The 15396-nt window shown below is 36.1% G+C and overlaps 1 protein-coding gene across 2 annotated transcripts in view; it reads right to left on the bottom strand.

The window, feature by feature from the left end:
- Window positions 1-619: 619 nt before the first annotated feature.
- Window positions 620-15396, bottom strand: part of GTF2A1L (general transcription factor IIA subunit 1 like) — a gene marked incomplete at both ends in the record, with an annotated part of 100353 nt that continues 85576 nt past the window's right edge. For both annotated transcript variants that reach the window (XM_080711253.1, XM_080711254.1), the window contains 3 exons: window positions 620-727; window positions 10306-10395; window positions 11247-11504. In XM_080711253.1, coding sequence (XP_080567379.1) covers window positions 620-727; window positions 10306-10395; window positions 11247-11504 — 456 coding nt within the window. The remainder of the gene's footprint in view (window positions 728-10305; window positions 10396-11246; window positions 11505-15396) is intronic.

Raw genomic sequence — 15396 nt, 5'->3', positions numbered from 1 at the left:
TCCTTTTTTGTGGCACTGGGGATGGAACCCAAAGGCATTCTACCTCCAAGCTAGAGCCCCAGCCTTATTTTTTAATTTTGAATCAGGGTCTCACTGAGTTGCAAAGCACCTAAGTAGCTGAGGCTAACCATGAACTGTAATCATAGTACCTGTGAAGCTGAAACAAGAGGATCACAGGTTCAAGGACAGCTCAAGCAACTTGGGGAGACTCAGCAACTAGCAATAGCCTGTTTCAAAATAAAAAAGAGCTAGGAGTGTAGTTCGAAGGTAGAATCCCCCTGGGGGCTCAATCCCCAATACCACACACACACACACACACACACACACACACACCACACACAACAAGAAATATGATATTCCTTCATGTTTTATCACATCTGGGCAAATATGCTTTGTAATGGTATATATAATGAGGAGAAAGAAAAGAACTTGTAAAAAAGAAAACAAATATAAAGTTGTATATTTGTATCTGCATCTGAATTATAATTTATTAAACTCCATATGGTAAACTAAAAATTTGAGCAGCTCTGTGGACTAAATAAGAATAAAAATTAAGCTTTATAATACATAATGTAGTCCCACTGATGTTCACAAAACTGATGTACTGAGCTCATAGGGTTTACCACTCTGCATCACCAATGGCTTTTGCAAATACATAATCTCTCCCTCCAAAACACATAACACCATCTTTCAAATAGAATTTCCACTTGTTCTTGCTTCGATGAATCTGGAGGGAGAAAATAATCTAAATTAATTAATTTTGTAAGAATCACATTTCTTTGAAATAGCAAATGAAATTAATATGACCCCTAAGTAGTAGTTCTTTAAAAGTAAGGCCTCCTCAAGACAGTTTAGTCATTCACTCAACAAATAAGAATTTTTATATATCAAATACTGCTTTAGGCACTGGAGATATATAACATACAGTCAACCCTCGGTATCAATATATAGGTGATAGAATGTTTCCACAACCCCCACAGAAACAAAATCTATGGATGCTTTATTCTCTTATATGAATGCCTATATATATATATATATATATATATATATATATATATACACACATATATATAATGTATGTCCTCTTGTATACTTTAAATAATCTCTAGATTATTTATAATATCTAATACAATGTAAATACTCTTAAGTCTTAATTATACTTCATTGTTTAAGGAATAATGACAAGGGAAAGCCCACACATATTCAGTAGAGATGAAAGTTGTTCCAAATATTTTCTATTCACATTTAGCTGTATCCTTAGAGGAGGAAACAGCAGATATGGAGGGCCTCTGATAAGTTTACATCTTAATAAAGAGAGGGGCACAAACCAAATATATAAGTAAATTATATAAAGTACTAAAAAGTGATAAGTGCTACAAAAATAAGTAGAAAATTTAAAAAACCCAATATAAAAATGAACTTTCAATCTTGAAAAAGATAGGATAGACTTCACTTTTGAGGTGATACTTAAGCAAAGGCTGGAAGAAAGTAAGTGGTAAAGCCAAGTAAAGACTGACTGGAGCATTCCAGACAAAAAGAACAGAAGCAAAAGGCCCTGGAAGGGGCATGTCTGGTTACTCAAGAACAGCAGAGACTAGTATATATGCAAAGAATCAACAAGGAGGATGAATTAATATCAGAAGTAAAAAAAGCTGTGTTTCACTATGAAGAAGAAAGTCACAATAAAGCACTGAGCAAGATCAGAAGATACATCTTATGTGTAGATTCTGCTGGCTGTTTGTAGTTTGGGTAATCAGCCTAGATCCAACAAATAAAAACAAAGAAATCCTTCTACTTCAAAAGGTAAGAAACCATAAAATTATTGCTACCTCTGTGTAAATTGCAAGTAACTATTCAAAAGTCCTAGAAATATATGACCTGAGGTAAGAGGTTATATCTAAAGCTAGCTGTTTGACTACAAATAGTCTAACTCAGGAAGAGAATGTGTGTCTAGTATTCAGGACTATTCTGTGAAACATAAGAAAACACAAAGGATAAATATCTATTTGTGTGTAAAAAATTTTTTTTCTAATAATCTAAGCTTTTGTCTAAGTTTGATGCACAAATTTTCACTTGCATATATCTTTAAAAGTCCCCTGGAATACAACAGTGATAGCAAAATTCTGAACTCAGCACAGATGAGAACATACAACCAGAATTAGGAGGAAAACATCAACAGCAGTTAACTCATTCTAGTAGATTTACCAAGTGATTACATTTTTTTAGAAATTCAAAAATAGTTCAATATTAGGTATTCATTTGTATAAAAATATTACTTGCCCTAAGAAGACAAACCATGTGATCATTTCCAGTTATGTTGAAAAAGCATTTGATAAAACTCATGTACTTTAGATTTTTCCTTAAAAAAAAAGTCATACATGGGCATACATATGCATGTAAATACGCATGCTTTTGGTCTCTCTTCTCACTAGCTCACACTGGCGCGCTTTCACACGCGCGTGTTTTCTCTCTCTCTCTCTCTCACACACACAAACACACAACTTCAGCTTAAATACTAGTGATATGCTTAGTAGGGAAAACACTAAAAGCATTCCCATGCAAATCAGGATGTAAACAAGGATATCTATTGTTATACAACTTTTAAAACACTCTAGAGGTACTTAAGCTAATACAAATAGAAAAGAGTAATATAATTGATATTAAGTCAATGCAATTAGAGAGAAGAAATACAGCTACAAAAATTGGAGCTGAAATAAATTTGCATATGCAATTAATGCAGGTCAAAGATCTGAGATAATCACCTGGGCATGGTGGTGCATTCCTGTAGTACCAGAACTTGGAAGACTGAAGTAGGAGGATCAAAGGTTCAATGCCAGTCTCAGTAACGTAGTGAGATTCTCAACAACCTAGTGAGACCCTGTTTTTCAAAACAAAAAAATTAAAATCTTAAAGATAGAATCCCTCTGGGTTCAATCCCTAGTACAAAAGAGAGAGAGAGAGAGAGAGAGAGAAAGAGAGAGAGAGAGAGAGAGAGAAAGGAATCCAGGATAATTGAGGAAACTAAAACTAAATAAGAATTCAGCTTGGTACAAAATTAATATACATAAATGAACAGTCAGAAGATATAAAGAGTCCATTTACCACAGAAACCAAAGAAATAAAATACCCAGAAATGAACAAAACATATCTGACGTAAACTTCACAGCCTTTCCCACCTCAGTGGAAAGTGGCCACTCATTCGTTGCAGTGCTCAAGTTAAAAATCTTACACAACCAGGTGTGGTGGCACATGCTTTTAATCCCAGCATTTAGAAGGCTGAGACCAGAGGGTTGTGATTCACAGCCAGCCTCAGCTATTTAGGCCCTTCGCAACTCAGTGAGACCCTGTTTCGAAATAAAGAATAAATAATTGGGTAGGGGGTGTAGCTCGTAGGTCAAATGCCTCTGGGTTCCATCACCAGACCCACACACACACACACAAAAAAAAAAATTACGCATTCTTTATGCCTCCAACTCACACACCATATTCAGATCTACTGTAAATGTCAGTTCTGCCTAACAAAGCATACTCAGATTCCAGCCACTGCCACTACAGTCACCTTTGTCTAATCCACTATCTTTCCTTGCCTATACAATATAAATTGCCTCATAACCAGTTCTTGCCCCTTGTTAGTCTACTATGAACATGATGGTCAGAGTGGTTCTGCTCAAACTGTTAGTGTTTCCCATTCCAAAACTAAAGTCTTTACAATGGGTTGTATCAACCTCTCACTTCCCTTGCTTACTGCTCCAGACCCTTCCCTGTTCCCTTTACACCAAGGCACAGCCTCCTTCCACCAGGCTTTTGTGTTTGCTGTCTTCTGTCTGAAGTGCTTGTTTCCAGATATCCTGATAGTTCATTCCTTTACATCTGATCTCTACACTATTACATTTTCAGTAAGGCCACCCTGAACACTCATCTAAAATTGCAGCCTATTTCTTCCAAACATCATTAAATTACCAAATTCTCTAAAACATTTTTATAAGCAGAAACTTTTTAGTTTAATGCCATCCCATTACCTCTTACCTCATACCTCCAAACATGAATTTATCTACCATTTTTTCTTTATCTCTTTTTTTAATTGGTACATCATAGAAATTCTCTAAATTTAATGTGATCTTGGTGAAAATACCAATAGGGCTTTATTTTAAACCAGATAAATTAATTCTGAATTAATATAAAAATAGACAATAATACCCAGAAAAACTTTGGAAAAGATCAAGAATAAAGTACTAATCAATATTTTTAAATCTCAGTAAAATTAAATCAACATGATATAGATCTATGGATAGAAAAAATGTAACAAGACTAGAATGGCAATTATTCAAAACAAACAAAAACAAATGCTGGCAAGGATGTGGAGAAGTGGGAACTCTAATATATATTAAAATAGAAAGGGAGAGAAAGAGGGAGAGAAAGTCTATGCTAGCATCTAAAGAACAAAGCCACCTATGAGCAAGTTTACTAAACTGTTTGATGAAGATCGAGGCTATCCAAATGGTTTCACATTCTACTAAAAACACTTCTATTTATAGTAATGAATACTCTCATCTCATTATTAATTTTTCTGTCATATCCTTATTACTTTAATTTTATAGTAATCTTAGACATACTGGAGGCCTCTGAAATAATGTGTCTATACCATTAACTAATTCTCACCCAGAATGTAACCAATGCCTTCACTTAGCAGTTTTTAATCGTACATGTTGATATTTTCCAAGTTTCCTCCAAGTGTTAAGCTACACATTTTAAAATATAAATTCCATCTGCTAGTCAAAGAAAAATAAAATAAACTTTTTTTTTTTTTGGTGGTACTGGGGTTCCTGGAAACCCTTCTACCTCCAGGCTACACTCCCAGACTTATTTTTACATTTTAATTTGGAAACGGGGTCTCCTAAATCAGCGCGCGGGGCTGGCTTCCAACCTGCGCGATCCTCCTGTCTCTGCCTCCCAAGCGCGGGGATTACAAGCGTGCGCCACCACGCCCGGCTTAAAAATAAACTTTTTAAAAAGTGCTTCTCTCCAGGCATGGTGGTGCACACTTATAATCCCAGTATTGGGGAGGCTGAGACAGGAAGGATCGTGGTTTGCGGACAGCCTCAGCTTTTCTTAGTGAGGCCCTTTGCAACTCAGTGAGACCCTGTTTCAAAATAAAGAATTAAAAAAAATAGGGCTGGGGGTGTAGCTCAGAGGTAGAATGCCCCTAGGCATTCCATCCCTAGAACTGCAAAAAAAAAAAAAAAAAGTGCTTCTCAAGCCAGACATGGTGCTGCACACTTGTAATCCCAGTACATGGGAGGCTGAAACAGGAGGATCTCAGGTCCACAGCCATCCTTAGCAACCTAGAGACCCTGTTTAAAAATTTGAAAATAAATAAATCAGGCTGGGATTGTAGCTCAGAGACAGAATGCCCCTGTGTTCAATCCCCAGAACCATACACAAAAGTGCTTCTCAGTTATGTTTATATAATAGGTAGAAATATTAAAAGGTAAAGAGTGTGCAAAAATGAAAATAGAGAACTGGTATGTATTCCTTATCTCAAATAGTTCATTCTCTTTAAAACAGGATTATACTAGTAGAGGGTTTGAGATGTGAACCTGATATGTACAATTCAGCATTTTTTAAATGTGTATAGGAATCAAGATTTTCAATATAATGTTTGATTATCCTTTAATCTCATGGGAAAATATATTCTTTGTTAAAGACCTCAACTATGTGATATGGGACTAAAGTATAATGCTCTTATTACCAAAATTACTTTGTTTCTGTAGTGTCAAGTTGGCAGCATTGTGATATTCTCTTTCTGATAATCATGTTTTGCAAAGCTGCTTGCCATTTAGCAGTAGTTAATGTATGACTTCCTTGTGCCTTCAGTTCTATATTACAGCCCCTGATTGAGGAATCTTTAAAGGAGAAAAGAGATACTTTAATAGATGACTCCCCTTTTATGATTTTAAAAAGTAGCAAAATTATAAAAATTGACGATAAATGAGGGGTTTTTTTTTGTTGGTAGTTTGATCTAATGTAGTCTTCTAGCCCCTTACTTAGGGCTCTTGATTTAATGTAAGCATTAAAGGTTTAGTTTTTACATATATGACAAAATAGTTTAGAAGGACAACCTTACCCTTTAATTAAAACAAAGTACAACATGAAATTAGAAATATTTATTCAGAATATAAGAATGTTTATAAAATATTATAAATGTCTCTATAAATAAATAGGAGTTTAAAAAAAAACGTTTAAGCCGGGCGTGGTGGCGCACGCTTGTAATCCCCGCGCTTGGGAGGCGGAGACAGGAGGATCGCGCAGGTTCAAAGCCAGCCGTGCTGGTGTAAGAGACCCTTTTTCAAAAATATAAAATAGGTCTGGGAATGTAGCCCGGAGGAAGAAGGGCTTCCAGGAACCCCAGTACCACCAAAAAAAAAAAAAAAAAAAAAAAAAAAAAAAAAAACAAACGTTTAAGGGGCAAGCAAATCACCTGGAGTCTGTCACAAATGCATACAACCTGTAATCTTGGGAGGCTGAGACAGGAAGATTGCAAGTTTGATGTAAGTCTCAGCAATGTGGTGAGATTCTCAACACACTAGTAAGATAAAATAGGGCTGGGGTGTAGTTCAGAGGTAGAATGCCCCTGTGTTCGATCCCCAGTACAAAAAAATTTTTTTTCATTATAACAGTGTTACTCATTCCTATGACTTTACAGATACATTCTCATTGCAACCATTTTCTGAGTCCATCACTCCCTTTAAACAGCATTTCAAGGCTTGCCAATGCCCATATTTCCATTAATTTTTAAATACAATTTTTAAATATTCACTAATTATAGAGTGCTCTCTGACTAAATCTCTTAGTACTATACAACTAATATCACTTTTATCTACCCCACAAGGTTTTTGCAAGAAGCAAAACACGATATGAGAAAACATTAAAAAATACAAAGCACAATATAATTACAATCTGTCTTCCACAATGCAGCAAACAAAAGATACTCTATAATGTTCCAGAAAAATCTCTGTGAGACGTTATTGAATGCATATATAATTAAATACTTTATAATATATTCTTTGTAGAAGGCAATATACTGTTTATAAGAAACTAAATTTGAAACAAAGAACTTTCCTTTTCTATCCCCTGCTCCCTCTTATGTTCATTCACCAGCATTTAAATTGTCATTTTCTATTTGTATTTCTAAAATGTTAAAATTGAGAAAGTGATCTTATTTTTATAGAAAAGGAATTATTCTTACAGCAATTCAAAACACTATCTGCAGTTTCCTTTAAGTATATCCAAACTATGATGAAAAAAAACACCAAAGATCAAAATATCCATTTGTTAACCAGAAAAAGGAAAATCAAAACTGAGAAACCCCTTCACACCCACTAGGATGTCAAGGATCAGAAAGTTCTGGCAAGGCCTCAGACACTGAGACTCTCAACATCACTGTGGACAAACCCTTACGACTAGAAATCCAACTTCTAGGTATTTACCAGACATAGGAAAACATATGTCCACACAAAAATGTGTGCATTGATATTTATAGCACCACCATTCATAATAGTCAAAAAGTGGTGATGGGGGTCAGGACATACCCCCTCCAAAATATGTTACCCTGGCATCTAAGAAAATAGCAGAAGCAGAAAACTTTCTATTACCTTCTCCTCGCTTTCTCCTCTAAAACATGCCATAAAAATATTCTCTGTGAAGAATAAAGCACCCTATGCATACAGCCAAAAGCCACAATTCCTAGCCCCTGACCTGGGTCCTAAGGTGGGTTGGGCTTGGGCCAACATCCCCATATGTACAGAACTGAATAAAGTGGGTCTCTGAGCAGAAAAAAAAAAAAAAAGATTCTCTGACCTTCCTCTACAGTAAGCCATAAAACGCTTTGTTCAGAGTTGCCCACCCTATTCCCAGAAGAAAGGAATGTCTTTAGTACTGAAGAGAAAAGGGCACAGAGAATAATCTGAATGAACAGGCCTTACTAAATTCACACTAGCTTATCACCACTAAACCATACACATTTTCCCCAATCCTACTCCTACATGATTATCCAGAAATGGTTTTCCATGTTTCTTTGTGTCTCTATTTCTAAAAGTTCCTGTACCATCTAAAACAAATAAATTCGCATCCATTTTTCTTGCTAGACTTTATTATAAGGCCTCAGCTATGAGCCTTGTGGTAGATGAGGGAAAAAATGCTACTTTTTCTCCCCTACAGTGGAAGTCAACCTGAAGGTCCACTGAAAGATAATTAAGAAAGCAAAATGTGGTATATCCACTCAGTAGACTATTCAGCAATGAAAATGAGTGAAGTCTTGGTACACAATCAATCTCAATGACACTGTGAAACTAGCCACGAAAGACCACATTTTACATGTTACATGGTACTTTCATATGAAATGTCAGAACAGTGAAATCCATAGAAATAGAAAGTAGATCTGTGGTTCCCCAACCCTAGGAGAAACAGGGAGCTATCAGAGTGAGAACTAAAGTTGTGAATTTTGGGGGTTTTGTGAAATTTGGGGGTCTCTCCTCACTACGGTGAGGAGAAAGAAGTTCTAAGAGAAGATAATAATGGTTATACATATGCATAAGCATATTTTAAAAAACCTTTGAACTCTATATTATAAACAGGTAAAACTGCATAGTTTGTTAATGATATATCAAGTCTGATTTAAAAGTATATAAATATTCATAAGTTAAGGACAAAAATGTACCATCCTATTATATATATTAAAGCTCTTTTTTATTTATTTTAATTTATTTATTTTATTTATTTATTTATTTTATTTATTTATTTTTTTTTTTGCGGGTCTGGGGATGGAACCCAGGAGCATTTGACCTCCGAGCTACGCCCCTGCCCTATTTTTTATTCTTTATTTTGAAATAGGGTTTCACTGAGTTGCAAAGGACCTCACTAAGCAGCTGAGGTTGTCCGTGAACCATGATCCTCTGGTCTCTGCCTCCCGAATGCTGGGATTATAAGCATGTGCCACCACGCCTGGCTAAAGCTCTTTTTTGTTGTTGTTTTGGTTTAGTTTGGTTTGGTTTTTTGCAGGTTTGGGGATGGAACCCAGGGGCATTTGACTTCCAAGCTATACACCCTGCCCTATTTTGTTTTTTATTCTTTATTTTGAAACAGGGTCTCACTAAGTTGCAGAAGGCCTCACTAAATAGCTGAGGCTGTCCGCGAACCACGATCCTCCAGTCTCAGCCTCTCGGCTTGAAACCGAGGAGATGTCTTCATCTAATCTCCAAGTCCCGCTGACTCTCTCATACTTCCAATGTCTCCTTGTTTTTGTGCTTTCTGCTTCATCTAGATTCTAATTACTTTATGTTTCCCGTTTTTCTTACCATTTGCCTTTACAAATCATTAAGTATGACTAGCTTCTAAACCCAATTAAAACTTTCTCAGTAACCTTCTCAGAAGACTAATGGCCCTTGGATCAAGTTTAGTAACATTCAGGATATTCCAATCTACTCCTTACTCTGTCTCCCAACCCAGCTTCATCTCCTAGTACATTTAATAGGAGCACATGTATTCAAGCCAGGCCGCCTCCTCACTGTCCTGGACATATATGGCACCCACTCATTTCTCTGCCTTTTATCAGGCAATTCTACTCTGAAAGCCTACCCTCCAGACTTACCTAAATCCTATATATCATTCAAGCCCCACTTCAAAGCCCCACATTGCTCATGAAGGATTTGTAGAGGACTAAAACTGCAAATGATTTCTTGTCATTCCAAGCTGCCTATATGACTCACTGTCTGCCTCTCAGCTCATTTGACTTATGTGCACTCATCTTGGCATTTGGTTTACCTGTCACATATTTTAGCTTTTGATTTGCCTGCCATCCTATTGAAATAGCTTGTTTCAATAAGATTGTTGCCTCCTTCAGACAAGGACTCTCACTATTTTAGTATCGCTAAGATCACACAGCACAGTGGTAGGCCCATTTGACAAAATTAGATGGGCGTGGTGGCACACCTTTGCTATCCCAGTATTTGAGAGGCTGAGACAGGAGGATCTGTGTTCACAGCCAGCCTCAGCTACTTAGTGAGGCCTTCCACAATTTAGTGAGACCATGTTTCAAAATAAAGAATAAAAAATCAGGCTGGGGGTGTAGCTCAGAGGTAGAATTCCCCTGGGTTCCATCCCCAGAACACACACAAAAAAACTTTGACAAAGTTAAACACGTTTTGTGATTCATTTAGTGGTAAACTGTAACTCACCATTATATTTCCCATCACCCTCTGTACTACAAATGCAATTAATAAACCCAAAGTCCAAAGGTGAATACAGTACCTTATCATACTGACAGACAATTACATTATCTGTGTCAAAAAGGTCTGGTACATCCTGCTCACTAACATCATCTCCAGAATTTAAAGGGTCCTAAAGATGAAAGATTATCATATTAAGGAATTTCATGATGATTCAAAAATTTTAAAGACAGATATATAGAAATAAAAGAACTCCCCATATCTCAGTATTCTCATTGATAATAAGACCCAAAGGATGCTAGTATTATTACTTAAGATGAAGCAGATATGACCTGTATATGCCTGGCAGGCACATATGTAAGGCCACAATGATAGCTAACACTCATTACATACTTCTTAATTAACATAGTCCACCTAGATTTACTGCATTTATTAAAACAGATACTGTATGCTTCTCCATAGGCTGCCTTCTTTAATCTCCAATCCTATCCCCTAAACCTATCCCCAATTAAGAGTAACAGATAAAGCCTGTGTCATGCCTATAATCCCAATACTTGGAAGACTGAAACAACAGGATGGTAGATTCAAAAAGCTAGCCTCAAGAACTTAGAAAGACCTTTTTTTTTTTTTTTTTTTTTTTTCCTGGTCTGGGGATGGAACCCAGGAGCATTCAACCTCCAAGCTACACCCCTTGCCCTATTTTTTATTCTTTATTTTAAGACAGGGTCTCACTAAATTGTGGAGGGCAGCAAGACCCTATTTTAAAAAGATAAAAAAGAAGGCTCAGGGTATAGCTTATAGGTAGAATGGCCCTGAGTTTAATTGCCAGAAAACCAATTCCTAAATGCTTAAAACTGGTTTAAATTACAGTTTAAGATTAAAAGCTTAAGTCCCAGAATATAAATAAGTCTAATTTAAAAAACTAAAGACATGGTTAATCTTATTATTGTTCTTGGTTGCTATGTATACTGATACACAAGAGTAAGTTGATAAGGAAATTGTCAGTTCAAAAGTGATGCTCACCTCTTCCACAATGTCTATTTGAGGGTCTTCATCATCACTACTATTTGCTGTGGAGTCTTCATTCGATATACTGCCAGCTTCTTCAAGCACCTTTAGATCTCCTGTATCAACAGTACTTAGAAATTTATTCTCATTTATGTCTCTTACAGTTCCTATTTCTTCATTGGAAGATGTATCACCGGTCCCATCTATTTGAATTATTTCACTAATATCATCATCAGTCACCCGACTGCTTAAATCCATATGAGAATTAGAATTCTAAAAAGATAAAGAAATGCAGTAAAGTTCTTCAAGTCAAAAGTGGTGCATAAAATACTGTATCAGAATTTTTTTTTTTTTTTTTTTGGTGGTACTGGGGTTCCTGGAAACCCTTCTATCTCCGGGCTACACTCCCAGACCTTATTTTACATTTTTATTTGGAAACAGGGTCTCCTAAGCCTGCGCGCACGGCTGGCTTCGAACCTGCACGATCCTCCTGTCTCTGCCTCCCAAGCACAGGGATTACAAGCGTGTGCCACCACGCCCGGCTCTGAATCAGAATTTTAACTTACTTTGACAAATATTAAACAATTGGTTATGTAACATATATTTCTGCCTTATAAAATGATTTTCCCTCCAAATTTTTGAATTTCATAATACTAACATTTCTATGCAACATAAAACAGTTTTGAAAATTATAAGTTGCATGAACCTATTTACAGTACACAGGCAACAAATGAGTTCATTGCTTTTTTTTTTTTTTTTTTTTGTGGTACTGGGGTTCCTGGAAGCCCTTCTACCTCCGGGCTACACTCCCAGACCTATTTTATATTTCTGAAACAGGGTCTCTTATGCCAGCGCGGCTGGCTTTGAACCTGCGCGATCCTCCTGTCTCCGCCTCCCAAGCGCGGGGATTACAAGCATGCGCCACCACGCCCGGCGATTTCATTGCTTTTATATAATCTTTATTAACTTTCATATATACCATTTAAGTTAACAGAGTACTTATTATGTTTTAATTATTACAGTTGGTTCTGAACAATAACCAAAGTAGAAAAGACAAGTGGTACTATATTTAATGCATACATAAGAAATAACGGAGGATTATAGTCAGGGAAATCAGGTGAACCCAGAAGAACAAATATCATATGATTCTACTTAATGTGAGGTACCTAGAATAGGCAAATTCATACAGACTGAAAGTGAAGTAGATGTTCCTGGGACCTGGGGAAGGGAAGAATGAAGAGTATAGTTTAATAAGCCCAGGGTTCTTGCTCAAGATGAGGAACATTCTGGATTGGATAGTGATGATGACTGCACGGAGCTGTGAATATGTGACACCACCAAGCTGTAGATGGAAGAAGTGTAAAATGGCAAATTCTGTGTTATATTTATTTTACCACAACTAAAAAATAAATTAGAGAAAATATAAAGGAAATTTAGTAATCACCTCTTGTCACATAGCTATTCTTTGTACCATAATCTTCATCAATCAGAACAAAGAAGCATCTGGTAAATGTTTTATAGACATTTTCTAATTTGAACCCAATTGTAACATACTGAGAGACAAGATACTGAGGCTTACCAAGACCACAGAGATAGAAATGGGTGAAACAGGATTAAATCCCAACTTTGATTATAGAGAGTTCCCCATCACCATGCCATACCATATTCCTATTACTCTGTCATAGGACAGAAACAAAATTCTAAGCTCCTTCAAGAGGGCTATTTTATATGAGTATATGCACCACAGAATGTACAGCAGAATTCTTAGCCCTTTTCGATGAAAACCTGGCATAAGTTCCAGATGCAGTAATAGAAATCTGAATCCGGTTCACAGGAGTGTAGAAGCACATTTACAGGACAGCACACAAACTCACAGGAAACAGGTTACTTTAAGGATAGGGTACAGAAGTACAGCTCAAGGATACTGGCTCTAAGTCCCCAGAGAGCCTTCATCATATCAGCCTAAGAAGTCTTGGGAGTCTGCAGGGTCAGTGAAGGATCCCAACAAGGTATAACTTCAAAAAGGTGTGAAGTTTTCTTTATACTCTACATTCATGAGGTACAGGTGACACTTAATACAAAAAAAAAACATCCCAATGAATCACTTTTATATCGAATATACCAAATTTTTGAGTAAATGACTGTCCTTTTGAGAGTCATATTCATACAAATATTTCCTATAATTAATCTTCAGTTTCCCCAACAAATAATCTTACATAGAACAATGAAAGTTAAAAATCATGCAAATTAACTGTTCACATGAAATTAAGAATTTTTACTACATTGTTAAAAAAATTTCTTCACAAATGGAATATAAGGAGTGTCACACTTTATAAAAATGAATGGCTATATACACTCAAAAATGGCAATAATTCAAAATTATACAAATAACTTTTATTGTATACAAAATAAATCAGAAAAATCTTGGGGATTCCACTGCTGGCTATAAGAGCTAAGAAGAAGCCACTGCCACACTAACAATGAACAGACACTGAATAAGCTATGACATCCCAGCTTTTCTTGAGTACACCAAAAATCCACTGATATCACATGACATTCCAGAAATCTGGTATCCAAGGAGAAACAGCCCTTGGAAAAAAAGGAATAGAGAGATATTAATCTCCAAGTATAAATACTATTTACCTCTACTTTCCTATACAAGATGTCTAATGATATTCAATCAAAAATAATGATGAATAGAAAAGCAACAAAAACCACCCATTAGGCAGGAAAGCAATCAAGAGAATCAGACTCATTAGACTATGGTGATAAAGGTGGGCACCATGAATGGACAAATAAAGAATTTTAGCAGAGAGGTAGAAAACATGAATCAAATATAATTTTAGAAATAAAAAACATAACAGTAAAAATGTCTTCTGAAGGAGTCATCAAATGTGACACAGCCAAGGAAAGAACCAAAAGCCTGCAGTAAAAAAGAAAGCACATAGGAAACAAATGACAACACACAACGGAACACAACACTCAGCTACAAGAAGAACAGTATTATGTCATTTGCAGGAAAAATAATGGAACTAGAGAATATTATTTTAAGCAAAATTAGCCAGTCCCATAAAGTAAAGAGCCATATATTTTCACTCATATGTGGATGCTAGAGAAAAACTGGGAAACAAAAAGAATTTCAAATAAATAAGGGGAGATACTAGAGAAATAGTGGAAGGGGATTTGGAAAGGGAGGTGAGAAGATGAAAGTGAGATTGATGAAGAAAACAGTTCAGATAATCCTATGTTCATATATAAAGTTATAAATATCAATTTTAGTATTATGTAAGGGGAAGGGAAGGGGCAGCAGCAGGGTGGATCTAAGTACAGTGTGCATGTATGTTTCTATCACACTGAACCTCTCCGTGACGTGTAATTACAACGCACCAATAAAAAAGTGACCGATAATTAGTCTAATACCTATATTAAACAGAAGTTCTTAAGAATACTAGTTAAAAGATAGAGTGCCAGGCATGGTGACACACATGTGTAATCCCAATACTTGAGAGGCTGAGAGAAGAGAATTGGAGGTTTAAGGCCAGCCTCAGCAACTGAGTGAGACCCTCAGCAATTTGTGAGACACTATTTCAAAATAATATTTAAAAAATAGGGCAGGGGATATAGCTCAGGGGTGTAAAACACTCCTAGGTTCAATCCCCAGCTCCACATAAAATGAAAGGGGGAGATTGAGACTGGAAGAGATTAAACGGAAATTAGGGGGGGGGGGAATGGACTTCTACAAAAAAACCTATAGCCAACACAGTACTTCATGATGAAAGACAGAATGCTTTCCCCTTAAGAACCAGATAGCTCCTCTCACCTCTTATTTTTGTACTGGTGGCCTTCATCAGTGTAATAAGTCAAGGAAAATTGAGTGGGGAGATATAAACTAAATTTCCATTCACAAAAAAAGATAATTATATAAGATAATTTCAAGGGATATGCAAAATAATTACTAAAACTAATATGTAGTTTTAGCAAGGTGATTGAATATAAGAACAATTAACAAAAATGAACTGTACATCTCTATCATAGCAATAAGTACTTAGAAACTGAAATTTTAAAACACTGTCATTTAAAGCAGCAAGAGAAAAACAATTTATCTACATACAAAGGACCCTCAACAAGAGTGTGGCAGATTTCTCAGTGAAACACTGAAGGCCAG

Source organism: Muscardinus avellanarius (genome assembly GCF_963383645.1).
Source record: "Muscardinus avellanarius genome assembly, chromosome: 15".
NCBI lineage: Eukaryota > Metazoa > Chordata > Mammalia > Rodentia > Gliridae > Muscardinus > Muscardinus avellanarius.
The sequence above is the reverse complement of the archived record's forward strand: the minus strand, read 5'-3'. Positions and strand labels throughout refer to the sequence as shown.